The sequence below is a fragment of the Bombyx mori genome, chromosome 3 (genome assembly GCF_030269925.1).
Source record: "Bombyx mori chromosome 3, ASM3026992v2".
Taxonomy (NCBI): domain Eukaryota; kingdom Metazoa; phylum Arthropoda; class Insecta; order Lepidoptera; family Bombycidae; genus Bombyx; species Bombyx mori.
The window spans coordinates 14,073,759-14,092,938 of record NC_085109.1 but is presented as its reverse complement, the minus strand read 5'-3'; the positions used below and the strand labels follow the sequence as shown (position 1 = coordinate 14,092,938).

Here is a 19,180-nt window from a genome sequence, read left to right as displayed (position 1 = left end):
ACAGAAAGCTTAGTTTCACTCGATAGTAACTAGATGGCGCTATAACAGATTTTTCAGTAAACTGTAATAATAATATAAACTAAATAAATAATCGAATAGCAGCCACCGAAGCCAACCGTGTTTAGAAACTGCTCAAACATCAATTATACTTTTTAACGAGTTAAGTAAAAATAATTGCACTGTTTACACGTTATCGAGAACACAATACGTCGAAGATCACTGTATAAATTCAATAATGGTACAGATCATATATCGGGCACGCGTGCTCCGAATATAAGAGCCTTAATGCCCTCAATTTAATGTCAGACCTTCCTCAATTGCACCACTATTAAAACCACTCAGCATTATTAATAAATCACTAGATATTAATTACCAAAAATATGAATTGAACCACATATGTTTAAGTCTTCAGAAGTTTTGGGTAAAATTATGGACATTATTGAAACGGATGAATGTTTCGTTTAACCCTTTGAGCGCTAGCCTAGATCGACTCTATAACTGTGAATAAAGTGCCGTCGGAATACTGACTATTGCGCTGATTGAATAAAGGTATTATTATGTATAATGTTCTAATAACGTTCATAAAAAACATTTAAAATTATTTTGCTGTGAATTTAGCATTGATTTTTGTAAAGTTTTAATTGCACGCGCGGTACTTTAAAAAAAATCCTTTATCAATTTCTGAAAAATATGTGAGAATAAACTCAGCACTAAAAGGGTTAATAATAAATAGTGTCCACGTTTGGTTTGTTTGTGGGATAATTGATGCTCAACTGTTCGATTCCCATTCCATCGAATGCTGTTTGTTTTTAGAAAATTGTGGTGTTTGTGAACAGGGAACACAACTCTGCATGTACTACATTAGGCCTCTCTCACAACCGTTGCATTATTAATATATAACGTTTATACATAATGTATATATATATATATTCATTTTACATCTTGAACCGTTAGACTACCTAGCCGCTGTCAAAACCCACGGTCGCTCTAAAAATAAAAATAAACAATTACACTTTAAAAAATTTCGATTACACATACATGAAAGTTATAATTTAGATACTTTTTTTTGGAGTTAGGATAATTTTCAATCCTTTAAATGTCATTATTAACTATTATATTTTTACAAACGATTCGTCAATCGCAATACAATGAATTGATAATAATCAAATCGAATTATAATAGTAATAAAATTAATAACAAAAAAAGTATACACTTATTAAATAGTTAAGATAAAGCAAGCGACGCCTAGTGATCGTGAAATATTAAAAATAATAATAATTAAAGCGACACATCGCTCCTTCAACTTCCATCGTTTCAAACATTAACTTAATTAATGTAATTCAACATACGTTTTCGACAACTTAATATCGATCGTTATAAAGTTAATCGGACACGCTCACGGGTTCACGCAGCCGCAGGCCGAGCGCCGAACAAAACACACGTCTTAATATGTACACTATAAGGACACGGTCCGCCCGCCACGCCGCGCCGCGCCACGCCCCGCCGCGCCACGCCACGCCGCGCGTTCACGTGCCGTCGGCTGCGTGCAGCTTCTCGCACGTGCGCACGAAGTCGATCTGCGTGTAGGTGCGCGGCGGCGCGGCGGAGGCGGCGGGGCGCGGCTCCAGGTCCAGCGCGGCGTAGTTGAGCGGCGCGGGCGGGGCGGGCTCCTCCTCCAGCGTGAAGCGCGCGGGCACGCCGCCGCCGCCCGCCACCACTATCGGCGCCGTGTTCGGTTCCGCTGCTGAACGTAAAATGAAGTAAGTGCCTTCTACACGTCAAAAAAATTAATGTCAATCATATTCGAATTTCAGTAATCTTTTACAAAAATATTTTTTTAATAATTGAAAGAAAAATATGATCTTAAGCTACTTAAATAAATAATGGATTTGACGTACGGTTTACATCATATTAATACGCTTAATTTGATTTCTATAGATTCAGGGATTATATTTATACGATTGGCATAAATGCATGATGATTGCAAGTTTAGGTTAAAGAGTGCCTGACCTCGTGCGGCGTCGTCGTGCGTCCTGTTGGCGAGCGAGACGTAGTGCGGCTCGGGCGGCGGGCGGGCCTCCTCGGACAGCTCCCGGAGCGGGCCCAGGCCGTCGGCGGGGTCCAGCTCGAGCGGGAAGAGCGTGGCGGAGCCGGCGCGGAGGCTGGCGTGCATCTCCACGTAGCCGTCGGTGGCGGGCTTCATCTCGACGTAGCCGGCGTTGCGCGGGGACATGTCCACGTACTCGTCGGTGTTGCGCTGGCGGGCCGCGGCGCCGGGCGGCGGGCTGTGCGGCAGCGACGACTGGAACCACTACACTTATCAGTTCTTCTGCACAACGTAAGCGTGTTATCATGTTTGTAAGCTGGTAGGGCGGTGGTTCCCACCCGTGCGGACTCACAAGATTCACTACAACCAGTAATTAAGGCAAGTAATAATTTTTTCATTCGGGTTTGATGTTTTATTATAAAACGTTGTTCCTCCACCGCGGAAGTCATTCTCATCAAAAAGTGTCGAGTACGTATGCTTAGATACTTTGGAGTAAGGCGCGACAGCGTCGCTTGGCGCGGCCCGCGGACCGCAACCGCTCCAAGCAGGCAGGCGGAATTATTCTGAAGTATCCACTGGCTGCGGTAATCGATTTACACCAGGCGAGCCATCTACCTATTCACTAGCATAGTGAAGTCATAACAGGTATTTGTACTGCATACAACAGCGTGTAGATGCTGCATTGGGCTTACAAAGCGACTACGAGGCAGCTACAGGATGCAGACATTTGACTGTACATTAGAAAGGTTTATAATTGTATTATTGTCTTATAAGTTTGAATTAAATAGACAGCAGGCCTCACGCACCTTGTTCGAGGGCGAGTTGTTGGAGAAGTCGAGCTCCATGAGGTCCTCGGCGGAGGCCCGGGGCAGCGCGGGGTGCGCGGCGTGCGAGCGGTGGCGCGCGCTGGAGCCGGCGCTGTAGGCGCGGTGGCGCGGCTCGGTGGGGGCTGTGCGCGCGGGCCGGGAGCCCACGCTGTAGGCGCGCGGGGGGCGGCTCTCCACGCCGATGTGGGACGTCGCCGGCTCCAGCTGGTACTCGCTGGATCAGAACAAACACGTCCTCAAGCGCTCACAACTCGACGCTGATGGAGCGAAGGCACGCCGACGTGGACATCAACAATGCCGGACAAAACAGAGCCAAAAGATTTTCCACGAGGCGTCTACTAGTTCACCTGAGCCTGTGCACACAGGGCATGATTACGTCAGTCCCGGGACATCAGCGGGGCTAAGGCACCTCCTCCGGTGGGTCGGTCGCCTCTCCTTCACTTTAGCGAACGATTGGCGCCATTGGTTATCTTTTTAATATATTTTATATATGTGGGATTTGCTCAAAGTAAATAGCAGGTTTTTTGGAAAAGTAACAAAATTTATTAGGATAGCACGTCGTAATCGTTCACACTCCTACTACGCCCGATCGCCATCTTGACCATCTCCCCTCCGTCCCTTTCTTCCTCATACATTCATCCCTTTCACTCGAAACGTTGCGTTTCCCACATAATATATATCTTCGAGATTTCATTAATAGAACTTGCTACATCCCATAATCTTCTAAAACGTTTATTTGTGTGAAACAGTTACGTGACGCAATAGTTGTTTACTAAATTGAGCACACGAGCGTGTCGGAAGGGACATGCGCCACTCACCTGAACCTAGGATCCGTAGAAGGAGTACCGCTGCATACAGATCCGCTGGACGCAGAGACCAGCCCGGCCAGCAGGTCGTGGCCCGGGGTCATCGGCAGGTACCCGTCCACCGCGTGACTCTCCTCCGTGCTCCGACCGTGCCAACTGTACCCGGCAAATACACGTCTTTATTGGGGGACGCACAGAGGGCGGCGTAGAGGGGGGCGTGCAGGGGGGACGTGCAGGGGGGACGCGCAGAGGGGACGTGCATGGGGCGGCGGGAGGTGTGCGGGAAATACTCACTGCATGAAGTCTTTGGACATGTCACAGGGATCTGGTTCCTCGGGGATGCGAGGAGTTCTCAACCACTCGGTGCCCTCCACCTCGTCTCTGCCTATATCTAAACCTGGACACACAAAAAAAAACTTTAAAAATATGCAACTGTATTTAACGTGTAGCGTGATGGCTGGTGGTGGAACAGTTCAGAGAACAGTGGAGAACGTTGTAACGTTGAAGTCGAAGTTACAATAATATATTTTTTTATTGCTTTGAAGGGTGGACGAGTTTACAGCCCACCTGGTGTTAAGTGATTACTGGAGCCCATAGACATCTACAACGTAAATGCGCCACCCACCTGGAGATATAAGTTCTAAGGTCTCAGTATAGTTACAAGGGCTGCCTGAGGGAGACTGAGGGACCCACTGGGGACCGGGCAGCGGCGGTCACGTGGTGGTGTGAGCCCGCCTCACTGGGTCCCACCGAATCAGTCGCGCTTCCAGTTTGGAGGGTAGGACACACCACCACGGAACTTCAACTTAGTCTTAATGAAACGGCATAACTTTATCTGATATTTATGGGCACTGGCGGCCACTATTACTGGTAGTAGGACCTCTTGTGAGTCCGCACGGGTAGGTACCACCACTCTGCCTATTCGTGGCGTGAAGCAGTAATGCGTTTCAGTTTGAAGGGTGGGGCAGCCGTTGTGATTGAGACCTTAGAACTTATATCTCAAGAATAGGGTGGTAAAATCGAAACAACTACTGAGGCGGTACGCAAAGGGAGGTCATAGAAAAAAATTGTTTACGGATGAGAACATTTTTACAATTGAGCAACATTTTAACAAACAAAATGACCGTATTTATGCTCAAAACTCTAAGGAAGCTTCCCAATTAGTCGACAGAGTGCAACGTGGGCACTATCCGACTTCAGTGATGGTTTGGTGGGGTATTAGCTATGAAGGAGTGACTGAGCCATACTTTTGTGAAAAAGGTATCAAAACATCGGCACAAGTGTATCAAGATACCATTCTTGAGAAGGTAGTGAAGCCCCTTAACAACGCCATGTTCAATAATCAAGAATGGTCCTACCAGCAAGACTCGGCGCCAGGTCATAAAGCTCGGTCTACTATACTGAGACGGTGTGAGTGGGTGTCGATGTTTAAGTTGTCGATGTCTACGGGTTCCGGTAACCACTAAGCCCCAGGTGGGCCATGAACACGTTCACTCATCTATTTATAGTATAGGCATTGAATATCAAAGCCTTAGTCTCCGTTCACGTGTGGGACATGTAATGATTAGACACGTTTCGGCACTGGGGAGTGCCCTTGGACCGCAACGTACCGTCGAGATCGCAGTGCCTGGGCGGGGGCCGCTCCACGTCGAGCGCGGAGCAGGCACGGGCCGGCATACTGTCGCAGCGACTCCGCAATGTCGTCGAGTCTGCAACACACGCATGCACACACACACATCAGCACAGAGCAAGGACCAGACTTCGATGAACAAATCGAATTGACGCTTTTTTATATATGTATAATATCGTCTTCAATAGACAACAAAATTGAAGAAGAAAGTCATAGAAAAAAAAATTCCCAATAAAATTGAAACGTTAATATGGCAACCCTGTACGTATTTGACATGTTAACGTATTCACGATTTGTAGCAAAATAATCTATTTCAGTGTATAACATTATTTTAACAAAAAATTAATGTCATGTCTTCACACAAGTGAGAAGATTTCTAAATTTTAATACACTTTAGTATATATTTAAAACAGCATGTATTTTATATTTATGATTTCGTATGATCTTCACAAATTTAACGTTGAAAACATTATTGGTAAAAGTGTTAACTAAATTTTCACATTTTAGTTAGATTCAAATTTCTTTTAAAATTTTAAACAACAATCTATGATTTAAATATAAGAATATGCTAATTAATTATTTATTTAAAAGATGAAAACAAATAAATCTAAAATTAAAATTATTATAATATTATAATGAATAACGATTAAAATATGATAAATTAATTAACACTTTAAAAACTCAAATATGAACGTTGATTTAACATAATCATTAAAAACTAAAATTTAATTTAGCACTTAAAGCTTTTTGACACCGTTAAAAGGAGCGTTAAGCGGATCCATTTTTAATTTAAAGTGGGTTATTTTCATTGCTCAAACAATAAAAAAAAAATGTAAAATAACTTAAAAGCTTTCATAACATTTATAATACAAACTAATATATGTGCATATCATACAAAAACAAACGGATACATTTTTAAATATACATAAATTTATACATAAATCTTAACAAGCAAACGCTTTTACATACATTTTAAAACAATTCATACAACACACAAAAAAAATATTTAAAGCCAAAAAAATTTGCAATTAGTTCTGTTTGAAAAACAATAGTTAGAGCAGCACAAAAAGGCTAAAACATCTCGCCAAAAAAAAATTAAAATTTTAATCTGGAAAAATATTTATGGGGTTAGTGATGCAATGTACACGCTAACATTACTGAATGAGTGAGCATAATGAGCATGAACAACGTCATAGTACGTTTTTATATTGTTGAACCTGGCAACATTAACTTAGAAATGCGTTTGGGCATTTTAAATTTCTAACAATAAGGCTCGTTTAGTCCTTTCTACATACAAATGTATGCAAACAACTAATTGAAAAAAAAAGTTGGCTGGTTACGTAAAATCATTAATAAAATTATTACAATTATTGAAAATAAAAAAATCATATTTGAAGATTTAATGCGTGGTGTTACTACACATTCAAAATAATGTTTAGCGGAATGTTCGTTAACAAATTCGGTTTAGTAAAATTATATTTTTATTTATTTAATCATAATAACTTATAAAGTCATCGGATTTATCGAACGTGTTATTTTATTTTTTAAGAAACTGTTACTGACGATGGAAGTAATCGATACGATTTTCTGCATTATATTAAAGACAAACCTACTCTTAAAGTTTCTCCATTACAAATTTGGGTGAGCACTTGTCGACTCACAGAAGCCCTTACAACCAGTTAAGATGGCTGAGGTAAGAGTAATAATATTTTGAGGCCGGATACCAGTAGCCTCCGATTAAAAACCGGCAAAACTGCTATCATGTCACCAGTGTACTTAATGTGAACTCTTTAACGTTCTTGATAGAGTAAAAGTTAACTCAAATTTGTATGCGATTGGAACAGCGCCCCTAGCGGCAAACTTCAGCAAATGTTCCCTACCTCTCCGTGCGGCGTGTTCCTCAGTTCCTTTACGTTACTTTACGAAGAAATTTTGTTAGGACTATGTTCCTCCATTACTTCCTGTCCTCCGCAACCGTTCCAACTCCACACAAATTTTAGTTAACTTTTACGCTATCGAGAACGTTAAAAAACTCGCACTAAGCACACCGATCATTTTAATTTACGTTTACGGGTGGGAAAAAACGCGCGAAACAATAACACAAAGGCGCCCAGCGAACAAAATAAGTGTGGCTACACGTAGTTCATGCTCGACCTAATGATACATACTCTTGGTGTGCGCCGGCGACAGCTTCGGCAGTCGCGAGCCCGTGCCGGTACTGGCCCGGCGCGACCACTGCGTTTTCTTCAGCGGCGCGTCACTTCCATTGATCGCTTTAAAGGAAGAGTGCGAGACGGCCTTCTCTAGGATCACTCTATCGACTTCGTCCCCCGTCAAGGGCTCGGACCGAGTCCTCTCGTGCGCGATCTTCGGCGGCTCTTGGAATAACGGACAGCCGCTCGGCAACGATATCGTCCTAGTGTGTTTTAGAGCGCGCCTGTTCTCCTTTTTGTCGGTTAGTGGGTTATTCGGCGCTTGGTTTTCGGCTGCGGAAGACAAATGACAAGCAACACGTAAAACATATGACACCAAGCGACACCCGGTGCGATGGTTATGTGTGTGTTACATGTGAGCGACGGCGGGGTTCGTTCTTAAATCCGACGCGATTTTCTTCTATTTCAAAACATATACAGTACAAGTACAAAACTATAACTCAACATGAGCATATTTTGTATTATAGAGAAATAACGTAAATGAACAGAATTTTGATATCCTGTCACATAGATGTGACTCAGATTTTATATTACAAAATCAGTGAGCGTCATTTCTTAACTTTGAAGCTGATATCATTTTGTAATTTTTTGTTATTTGAGAGTAGCTTATAAACACAGATCTACTATAGAAATTTTATTATATCGTATGAATCCGCTCATGGCCACATAGACAAGAGGTCAAAACGGGAATGAAAAAATAGACATTTTCATCGGATAGAGATAATTTTGATTTACCGAACTTTTTACGCAAGAAACAATTTATACTATTATGTACAAACACGCTCGCCGTCGCAATTGTTTGAAATGTGAATGAAACAGATGTTGTGATTATTCTCTGATTTCTGTATTATAGGGACATCGTGTCGTGTGATGCGTGCGATTCACCCACATTTCTATATATCATTATCTCATATATTATGACCGACCAAACCCAATTTCAAACCCCGCAAAATTATACCATGCAATATCATACAATTTTCTTACACATACATACACATAAAAAATAAACATATTTATAAAGCTATAAACTTTAAGGAATAAATAAACGGGTGCGATAAATTAGTAAGCCATTCGTGAAATATATCGTACTAGTCCAATACTGGGAATGTGACAAGATTTGTTTTAGTAAAACACATCTTTGACAACAAGTAATCGACATATTTCTATTGTCCTAGATAAGATATCCTAGAGGTAGGTGGCCGCTAGACTAACTATTGTATGATTAGACTAGACTATCATGATGCGAGCATTACTTTGTGACATTAGAACGAATCGTATTATTTAACAAGGTACAAAGTTTGGCTTCGCGGCATAAATGCGTAGACAGTTGTACCTACTCATGTTACTATAAACACTACTTGAACCCTGTTGTTCTCTTAATTTTAATTTGATAATACCATTTCAACTCCGAATTCAAAACAAACAAAACAAGTTTTTGAAGTGAAACTTCTTTAGGCTCGTTTAGAGTAAAATTTAACTTGCGACAGATTCGTTACGGCTAGAGAGAAAAGATACGAACTTAGGAAGAGCGATAGTGAGAAAATCGACAAAGCGTCTCGCGAACCACTCGAATGTGAAGGCAAGGACAAAGCGAGCTAGTTCGTTTCTTTTATAGACAGCATTCCTTATTAAAAGAGAATTTCGATTAAATAAATTTGGTTCTTTCACGGGCACATTTCAAAAAAAATCCGACCATTATAAAAAAACTCTTTCTAAATTGCCCTTGTAGGCAGGCGAGCATACGGCTCACCTGATGGTGAGTGGTTACCATCACCCGTGGACTTCGGCAATGCCAGGGGCAGAGCCAAGCCGCTGCCTACCGAAGAATTAATCTTTATTCTATTTATTATTTAATAATATTTCACATTCACAGTATGTATGACGAAGCTTAACATGGCTTGAAATTTTACGTTTCAACGTTCGATATTACAAGCTAAATCACTACACTAATAATAAGTTAACATTCTTACAATTAAATATAGTTAGTTTTAAGCGCCAAAGCTGGTTGGCTAAGCTTGTTAAAAATCCACATACTGTATAATCAAACGGAACTATTTACATTTAAAATAATAAAATAAAAACTGGTGACTGGAAGAAACAAATGAACATTAATATGAATACTTCACTCCTTTCACTTCACCCCCCGCTGTGCTTACTAGAGTTCGCACAAACATAAATAATAATATTTATTACCCACTAATATATACGAATAAATTAAAATCTGATATATCATCGATATTTTTTAGCATCGCTCATGCTTTTTTTTAATTTTTTATTCCGTATTATTGTTTATAATGTTTTATTATTTTATTTAGTTAATTATAAACTTAACCGCACGTATCAGGTGACATATTCATTATTTATCTGTTTTATACAGCTGGCACTTAACAATCAATCCTTTTTATGAAACATCAAGACATTAAATTCTTTTTTTTTTTTTTATTAATGTTTTAAGCGATTCTCGTTTTTACTTATTCATAATTCTTTCAGTCGATCCGAGATCAGAAATACGAAATCGTCGAAAAATAATAATTAAGTAAACAATAACAAATAAAAAAAAAACATTAGTAGCTCTATAAAATTTTGTAAGCGCCACAAAATATTCATATTTATAATATCCCATTAATTTTTTTTTAATTGGTAGCATTGAAGGCTTTTTTGTTAGTGGCAACACCCATACATCGATCACAGCGCAAGCGGCAATACCTACGCATTATTAGTTACGCCCTTGACAAATGAATCATAGATAAGAATTTACTATATTTTTTTTTAGAACAATTTTATTAATTCGATATGACAAGATTCAACTGTCAAGCGTGTAACGTACAGCTAGCGACGGACACACTATAAGAGGTTACCGTCGCGAGCTGTGGCGGGCGTGTTGGGGGCATCCGTACCGTGAGGGGCGAGCGGGGTGAGGGGCGTGAGGGGGGCGAGGGGCAGCGAGTCGTCCCCCGCACAGACACACTGCCTGATGCAGGCGCCCACGCACAATCCAGCCGCCTCTGGAATGTTTGCCCGCTAGACTCATTCATCTAGCATACTGTTGCGGTAGGCGACAGACTTGAAGAATTCAACCTTCTAAGACCTTCAGTAAGACTAGGTTGATTGTTCGTTTATCGAAATTATAGGGAAATGGTCTTAACCATCTCGGACGGTTTTCAATTGCATGGGACTGAGAGAGAGATACTGTTGAGTTTGTATAATCTATCTCATCAGTATAATCTATGTCATTGCATTTTCCCTCCATTACTGCAGCAAAATTTCTACCATTTGTTTGTGTCTTTTAAAAGTAATTTTTAATAAATTCTAGAAAACCATCCAAGTTATTATTTAAAGCGGGTGAAAAAACAGACCCTGCTAAGAATACGTCCCAACAGTTTTGCATTTTACCTTATTCTGTAAAAATCTACGCTTTAAGTAAAACTGTATACAAAGCTATGTTAATAGCTATCTACGAAAATATTATTATCAACGTTCAACAGCTAATTGATTGATACTTGCAATGTTAAAACAAAATCAAATCACAAGTTGATAGAGACAAAATATTTCTTTCAGATTGATTTTATTGACTAGATCCAAAATTGTTTTACGATCGTTTTTGTAAATAAACACAGTTGAACTTGTATTTATTTACACTAAATTCGTATCGGTATCGTTTTTTATTAATCACAAAAACTATTCACAATTTATTAATAACAATAAAAATGTTTTATTCACGTTATTATTGTTAATTACGTGGTTTATATATTTTCATATTGTATTGACTACAATAAATCTTTGAAATGAACAGACTTAATCTCGCTTTTATTAAAATTATGTGGTATATGTACCTAGTACTTTTGAATTAAAATCATTCTAGACTTTCTAATCAAAACCGCTTTTAAGGCTTAATTATGTATATATTTTATTTCATGGCGTGTAACATTTTGAAAGAATGAAAAATCATTTTCAGCATTATTATTTATTTTGTTATTCTTATCATTGGTAGATTGTTGTGTTGTTTAGGCGGCGATTGTTAGTTTTGTAATTGACTAAATGGTAGTTTTAATTGAGAGCGGGCAACACCGAATTCAGTTGTGGTTGTCGTGGCGGGTAAACGTAATATTATTCCGTTGTGTCTACAGGATTTTTTGGCGGGAACGCGAGGAGTGAAGTTGTGTGATTTGTTTTATTTTGTCTATTTAATGTATCTTCAGGTTTGAATGTGTAATAACGGTGGTTTATTAACTGTTTAATATGTGTGTGGGAATGATGTTTTATTGAACGCATGATATGATGGATGCAAGTTGATGTTTGTGAACGCAGCGGTATATCGAGAATGGAAGGGGATGACGTGTGAGATGACAGAATGACAGATGGATGAACGACGACGAACGAAGCACGAGCACGACGAAAAGGCAAGTAATAATAATTGTTTCGACGCCATTACGAGAAACAAACAACGCGTCAATTGTACGAATATACACACGACGTATTTAAATCTTCATTGTGTACGACGATCACAAAAGATTAATACACGAGGATGGCAAGACGACGATCAAAAAGCCAGTCCTTCGATGACGACGACAGTATTTTCGATCGACCAACGCGTGGTGGAATGTTTCACTTAACGGAGAATATCATCAGGAAGTTTGACGGCAAAGACAAAACTTATGCTGTAACAAAGTGGATACAAGATATAGAGGAAAATGGTGACATATTCGAGTGGACACCAAAGCAACGGTTATTAGTGGCTCGACGGTCATTAACCGGCACGGCAGCTTTGTGGTTAAATTCTGAAAAAACGTTTCCATGCTGGGATACTTTAAAGATAGCCATCAGTAAGGAGTTCCCTGACACCATAGACGCCAAGACTATTCACGAAATGATGAGTGCTAAAAAGAAAAAATCAAATGAATCATGCATTGACTACATGTTTGCCATGAAAGAGCTTGGACGCCGAGGCAAAATGGCGGACTACGTGGCTATAAAATATGTTGTAGATGGCATACAAGATCAAGAAATAAATAAAATAATGCTATATGGAGTCACAACGTACGCTGAATTAAAGGAGAAATTAAAAATATACGAGATTTTGAAAGAAAAAATGAAGAAAGAACCTATTTACGGAAAAGAGCAGAAAATTACTAATACAAGAGAATGGTCATCAAAAGTTCGATGTTATAGCTGTGGAGAAAAGAGTCATAAAAGTGAAGATTGCCCGAAAAAGATGCAAGGAAAAAAGTGTTTCAACTGCAACGTGTTCGGCCATATTTCTTCACAATGTCCAGCAAAGGCGGAGGCGTCATCGGCTACGGCTAGCAGCGCGAGAACGGAGCAGCAACCGAAACGCACGTATATCGCTACGACGCAGGAGGGCGCGAACACAATTTTCGAAAATCAATCTGACGAAGTTCACAACGCTATGAATGCTGTGATTGGCTCTGCGAACAGTACGGTGCGCGACAAATGTCATAACAGTGACGTTGACATTTTAAAAGTAAATAAAGAATGTAAAGTGTTGAAAAAAACTTTGAAATTAGTAAAATTGTGTAATAATAACGAAATTCATGCATTAATTGATACTGGTAGTGAAGTTAATTTAGTAACCATGGACTATTATGAGCAAATAGGCTCTCCGACGTGTTTTAAAAATGTAAACACAGTTCTTACCGGTTTAGGCTCATCAAAGGTAATATCAAGTGAACAATTTAAAACAAACATTGAAATCGACGGCTACACGTATCGTGATATAATATTTTATGTGATTCCTAGAGACAGTATACCTATTAAAGTGATATTGGGACATGAATTTTTAAGAAATGTTATTACAGTTATGAAAGATGGTTTGGTATGGATGAAACCAAATGATTGGTTGTTTAAGGTAAATTGTTTTCCATGTTCTATTGACATTGTAGGTCATGTTATGAATGAAAATGTGAGGAATGAAGTGACTAGGTTAGTAGATGAATATCGGCCATGTCAAACTAAAGAGGCTCCCATTGAGTTGAAAATCACACTTAAAGACGACATCCCAGTGGCTCAACGACCACGACGCATCTCACCAAAAGAACAGGATGAGGTAGATAAACAGGTTAAGGAGTGGCTGGAACAAGGAGTTATTCGGGTAAGCTTTTCTGAATATACTAGCCCAATTGTTCTTGTCAGAAAGAAAAACGGAAACATAAGAATATGTGTTGATTATAGATTAATTAATAGGAAAATGCTCAAGGATGAATACCCGCTACCCATTATCGATGAACTTATTGACAGACTGGCACCTGCGAGAATATTTAGTGCACTTGATTTTAAAAATGGATTTTTTCATTTAAGGGTCAGCAAGGATTCTATTAAGTATACATCTTTTGTAACAATGAACGGCCAATATGAATTTTTAAAGGCACCCTTTGGTTTATCAATTTGTCCCAAAGTTTTTACAAGATTTATTTCAATAATATTTAGAGACTTGATAACGAGGGGTATTGTCATAGTATTTATCGATGATTTGTTGATACCGGCTATAAATGAAGCTCAAGCTGTTGCACGATTGCGAGAAGTATTACAATTGGCTATGGAATACGGATTACAAATAAACTGGAAGAAATCTCAATTATTAGTAAGAAAAGTGGAATATTTAGGACATGTTATTGAAGGTGGAACAGTTATGCCATCATCGGGAAAGACAGATGCTGTCATTAAATTTCCTGAGCCGAGAAATGAGAAGCAACTACAAAGTTTCTTAGGACTTTGTTCCTATTTTAGAAAATACATACAAAATTATGCAGTGATAGCACGACCTCTTACTGATATGTTAAGAAAGGATAAGAAGTTTGAATTTAACAATGAACATAGATTAGTTTTCAATATGCTTAAGGAAAAGTTGACCAGTAAACCTGTATTGAAAATTTATGAACCAAAAGCAGGAACAGAACTTCATACAGATGCCTCAAGTATAGCATATGCGGCTATATTATTACAGAAAGATGACAGCAGTGAACTACATCCAGTACATTATATGAGCAAGCGAACAACTGACGCTGAGAGTAAATATACAAGTTATGAGCTAGAAGCTTTGGCTATAATAGAAGGTATAAAGAAGTTTAGACATTATTTATACGGAAAGCATTTTAAGATAGTTACAGACTGCAAAGCTTTTCAAATGACACTGAATAAAAAAGATCTAGCAATGAGTACGAGAGTGGCACGATGGATATTGTTCTTACAAGATTATGATTTCACTATTGAACATCGTGAAGGTTCGAAGATGAAACACACAGATGCTCTAAGCCGAAACCCATATGTAGCTCTTATATTTTCAGACCTACATAGTGATTTAAGACGTGCGCAAGAGAGTGACAACGGATTAAATGCAATTATGAATATTCTGAGAGATGGTAAACTATATAATGACTTTTATTTGCAAGGAGGATTACTCTGCAAGGGACCACAACATTGTTTGGTTGTACCACAGAAGATGGAAATTGAAATTATTAAGAGGGCGCATGATAATGGTCATTTTTCAAAGAAGAAAACAATGGAATTGATTAATAAGGATTATTACATACCAAAATTAGAGAAAAAGATTGAGGATTATATTGCTACATGCATACCTTGTCTGTTAGCATCCCGTAAAGAAGGTAAACGAGAAGGATTTTTGAATCCCATAGAAAAGGGTGACACACCATTACATACACTTCACCTGGACCACATTGGACCACTTACGGAGACACGTAAGCAATATAATTACATATTGACTATTGTTGACGCATTCACCAAGTTTGTATGGTTGTTCCCTACAAAGAGTACATCTACCCAAGAAGTGTTAAATAAGCTGGAAATACATCAACAAGTATTTGGTAATCCTATAAGAATTATTTCAGATAGAGGGACTGCATTTACGAGTAACGATTTTGCACAGTACTGTAAAGAGGAAGAAATAGAGCATGTAAAAATAACAACAGGGGTTCCCAGAGGAAACGGTCAGGTTGAAAGGGTTCATAGAACAATAATTTCAGTACTGACAAAACTTTCAGTTGAGAAACCTACATTGTGGTATAAGTTGGTAAGCAGAGTTCAAAGAGCACTCAACAGTACTTACCACAGGAGTATAAATAGTACCCCATTTCAATTACTCTTTGGAATAAAAATGAAGAGGAAAGAAGATATTCAATTACTGGACCTTTTGATGGAAGAAGAAAGACACAATTTCATTGACAGTAGAGAAGAACTTAGGAAGGAAGCGAAGAAACAAATATTTAAAGTACAAGAAGAAAATAGAAGAAATTACAACAAGAAAATGAAAGAATGTACTATATACAAGGAAGGCGACTTAGTAACTGTGAAAAGGACTCAGTTTGGTACAGGAATGAAACTGAAACCAAAGTTTTTGGGACCATATCGAATAGTAAAGGTCAAAAGAAAGAATAGATACAATGTTGAGAAGGCTAACGCACAAGTTGAAGGCCCTAACAAGACTACTACATCTGCTGATTTTATGAAAAAGTGGCCTGATTACTTAAGTGACTGAATAAACAGAAAGGATGAGTTCAAGATTGGTAGTATGAAAAGATGAGTGAACTATATTGTTAACCCTAGTTATAGTTCTATTATGTTACATTTATTAGCATACGATGTTCTAATATCCTTTTATCATAAGATGAGTTTTGTTTTTTTTTTAAGTTAGTTTTGTTGTAATATGTTCAGTCTTTAGTCATATGATGTTAATGTAATAGTTGTTAATTGTTTTGTTTAAGAATGATTTATAACTTTTTGTATAACTTTCTCTATGTTTTAAGATGTTAGTGTTATAAAAAGGTAACTCTGAGGACAGACTTACGTGCAGGACGGCCGAATGTGGGAATGATGTTTTATTGAACGCATGATATGATGGATGCAAGTTGATGTTTGTGAACGCAGCGGTATATCGAGAATGGAAGGGGATGACGTGTGAGATGACAGAATGACAGTTGGATGAACGACGACGAACGAAGCACGAGCACGACGAAAACGATTGTAATTTTAATTTATAGTGCTTTAATAAAACGTGGAAGTAGTAAACGCGAAACTTTTATTAATTGTCTGAAGCCTGCATCCCACATGTGTGTGCACAAATGTGGGAAACAAAGCCGCTAGACGTAACTTCTCGGGATCCTTCAAAAAGTCATCTGAAAAAATCTCAGTAAATGACCACCATTTTACTGAGATTATATTTCATCCCATATCATCTCATCTCATTTAATTTAATTTCATCCCAGTTGATTAATGTCTCAAATACATAATAAGACATGACCTAAAGGTCTTAGTTACCAGGTTTTAAAATCCCTTAAAAAAATTGTGTCTACAAGATGACAGCCTGGCCTCCCGCAGCCGCGATATAATCATTTTACAATTACCGACTTTGGAATAGTTTCCAGTTTTAACGAGCTACTAAGGTTTTGTTGTTCCACTATGATATTCTGCACCGGTCATCGTTCTCGTCAAACCCGTCGCTTGCGACGAAGGGCTCGACGAGTAAATTAACCCTCAGACAGCCCACTGGGTTTCTTGCTGGATCTTCTCAGTGGGCCGCGTTTCCGATCCGGTGGTAGATTTTGCGAAGCACGGCTCTTGCTAGGGTTCGTGTTAGCAACGTCATCAGGTTTGAGCCCCGTGAGCTTACCTATTAGTTAAGGTTCCGCTGAAATAGCCTCTCAAGGCTATCAACTTACGTAGGAAAAAAAAAATATTCTGCAGACTACCGTCAAAATTTGAAAAATGAATGGACGCGACACTAATAGTGATAGATTTAGGCTTGATACCGCCCTATCGCGCCGTTCTTAATGTTAGAATAAATTTTATTAATTTTGATCCAATTTATTTTTATTTTAAGTTTTAAATGAATTTATAATCTCTTTTATAACAAATAATCTGAACTCATTTGCAAATGAGACTGTATTTACTTCTTTTCGTCGCAGAAATTTCGGCATTTCAAACATGTTGCCGCCCGTAAATCACATTAACCCGTAAAAGTAGTTTTAATTATATCTACGAATCGAAAAAACCCAAAAAAATGCTACTACCGCATTGAAATTTATTTAGATTTTAACCATAGAACTCGATAACGCTAAACGTATAGAATAAAAGCGAGATTAAACCGCCCTTATAAGAGAATACAGTGCGCCAGTGTGTATGTACCCGGGGAGGAGTGCAGTCCTACGCTACCATCAGATGTTAGTCACAGATGCTACTAAACAGGCAGCTACTAAAACTACATTTGTACTGAGCCACAATACTATTCAATTATCATAACTAATATTTGTTTGACAGCATTTCATTATAACCCACTAATAATGCTACAATTAGGGCGTTGATAAACGAACGTAAAAATGTTTAAATAGATCTGTCCAATACTAAACTTTCGCATTGTTTAATTGATCAGTGAAAAACTTATATGTGACGTATATTTATAAATGTCACGCATTATTTTGAAACGCTTTCTTTTTTATAGAACATTCCAATTGACAATGTTAGTCCTTATTTTGTTTTATTTTTTTGTAAATATTGTTTACAGCGCCATCTGTTGGTTGTGGGTTGCTTTACAACGAAATGTTTAAAATCTTATTCAATACGTGCAAGTTTTAAATTGTGCAAAATCATGTAGAATACAACGTGTATAGATTACGTTCATTGATCAACGTTAATTCGGAAAATAAAGTAGGTATGCTGAAAGAATAAGCCGGTCACAGGTCGGTGAATAGTACAATACCAATTCACTGACATTATCAGAGTCGACGCGTCTATAGATGCCCTTACCGTTGGTGAGGCCGGCTCGACCCTTGCCGTCGGAGTACGTCTGTCGTCTGGTCGGCAGCGTGTTGGAGCCCTCGTAGTTCTTGTGCATGACGATGTGGTCGCGCTCGTGCTCTGTCTCTTTCGCGCAGTCTCGCATCGCTCTGGAAACGAAAGAGACGCAAGATCGAATTACATATGTTCCATCGACGTATCGAAACTGTAGTTCGTTCTCATTGAGAATAACTTTGTGACGGTAGGCGCGTTACGGAACAAAAATATTTGACGTACATCTAGGTATCTCTCTCTAACGACATTTTCAAGATAAGCTTGCATATTACAAGTTCCGAACAACAACATTTATTTTGGACCGTCGGTCTATGAAGCGATTTCACCCGCTCGGTGGAAGATCTCTTGTCTTCTTTTTCTCAGTCGGACACTCTTGTCAGAAAGGTCGTGGTTGCGTTGACGCTGTATATGCAGAAGCACCCGTTAGGTCGCCCATGCTCCATTATACATTATATTAATTTACAAATAAGATCTACCAATGAAAGATGCAGTCCGATTTCAAGTATTAGGCGAGGAGCCACAGGTGACCACTTTTTTTCCTTACTCTACTAAGTTGATGGTCTAGAGAGACCATGTCAGCGTCGCCGGGCTAGTAGGTGAGATCAAGGGGCTCAAACCTAGTATGACCCCTCGAGGTCAATAAAGCGGGCAGCAAAAAAAGTGCGACTAGGTGAATCTAGTATGACCCCTTGAGGTCACTGAAATAGGCAGGAGAAAAAAGTACGACTAGCTGAATCTAGTCTGACCCCTCGATGTCATTGAAACAAGTAGAAAAAAAAGTGCCACTAGGTGAATCTGATATGACCCCTCGAGGTCACTGAAACATGCAAAGCTCACAG

The 19,180-nt window shown here is 38.9% G+C and overlaps 1 protein-coding gene across 5 annotated transcripts in view; it reads right to left on the bottom strand.

The window, feature by feature from the left end:
• Nucleotides 1-902: 902 nt before the first annotated feature.
• LOC101745072 (insulin receptor substrate 1-B) overlaps nucleotides 903-19,180 on the bottom strand; it is a 39,906-nt gene continuing 21,628 nt past the window's right edge. The window contains exons 4-12 of one of the 5 annotated variants that reach the window (XM_038021685.2): nucleotides 18,297-18,436; nucleotides 10,421-10,528; nucleotides 7,479-7,796; nucleotides 5,291-5,389; nucleotides 3,975-4,077; nucleotides 3,693-3,836; nucleotides 2,854-3,088; nucleotides 2,011-2,302; nucleotides 903-1,744 (exon numbers count right to left, since the gene is read on the bottom strand). In XM_038021685.2, coding sequence (XP_037877613.1) covers nucleotides 1,527-1,744; nucleotides 2,011-2,302; nucleotides 2,854-3,088; nucleotides 3,693-3,836; nucleotides 3,975-4,077; nucleotides 5,291-5,389; nucleotides 7,479-7,796; nucleotides 10,421-10,528; nucleotides 18,297-18,436 — 1,657 coding nt within the window. In that variant the 3' untranslated portion in view covers nucleotides 903-1,526. The remainder of the gene's footprint in view (nucleotides 1,745-2,010; nucleotides 2,303-2,853; nucleotides 3,089-3,692; nucleotides 3,837-3,974; nucleotides 4,078-5,290; nucleotides 5,390-7,478; nucleotides 7,797-10,420; nucleotides 10,529-18,296; nucleotides 18,437-19,180) is intronic. The other 4 variants (XM_038021686.2, XM_038021688.2, XM_038021687.2 and 1 more) reach the window with 4 other exon arrangements.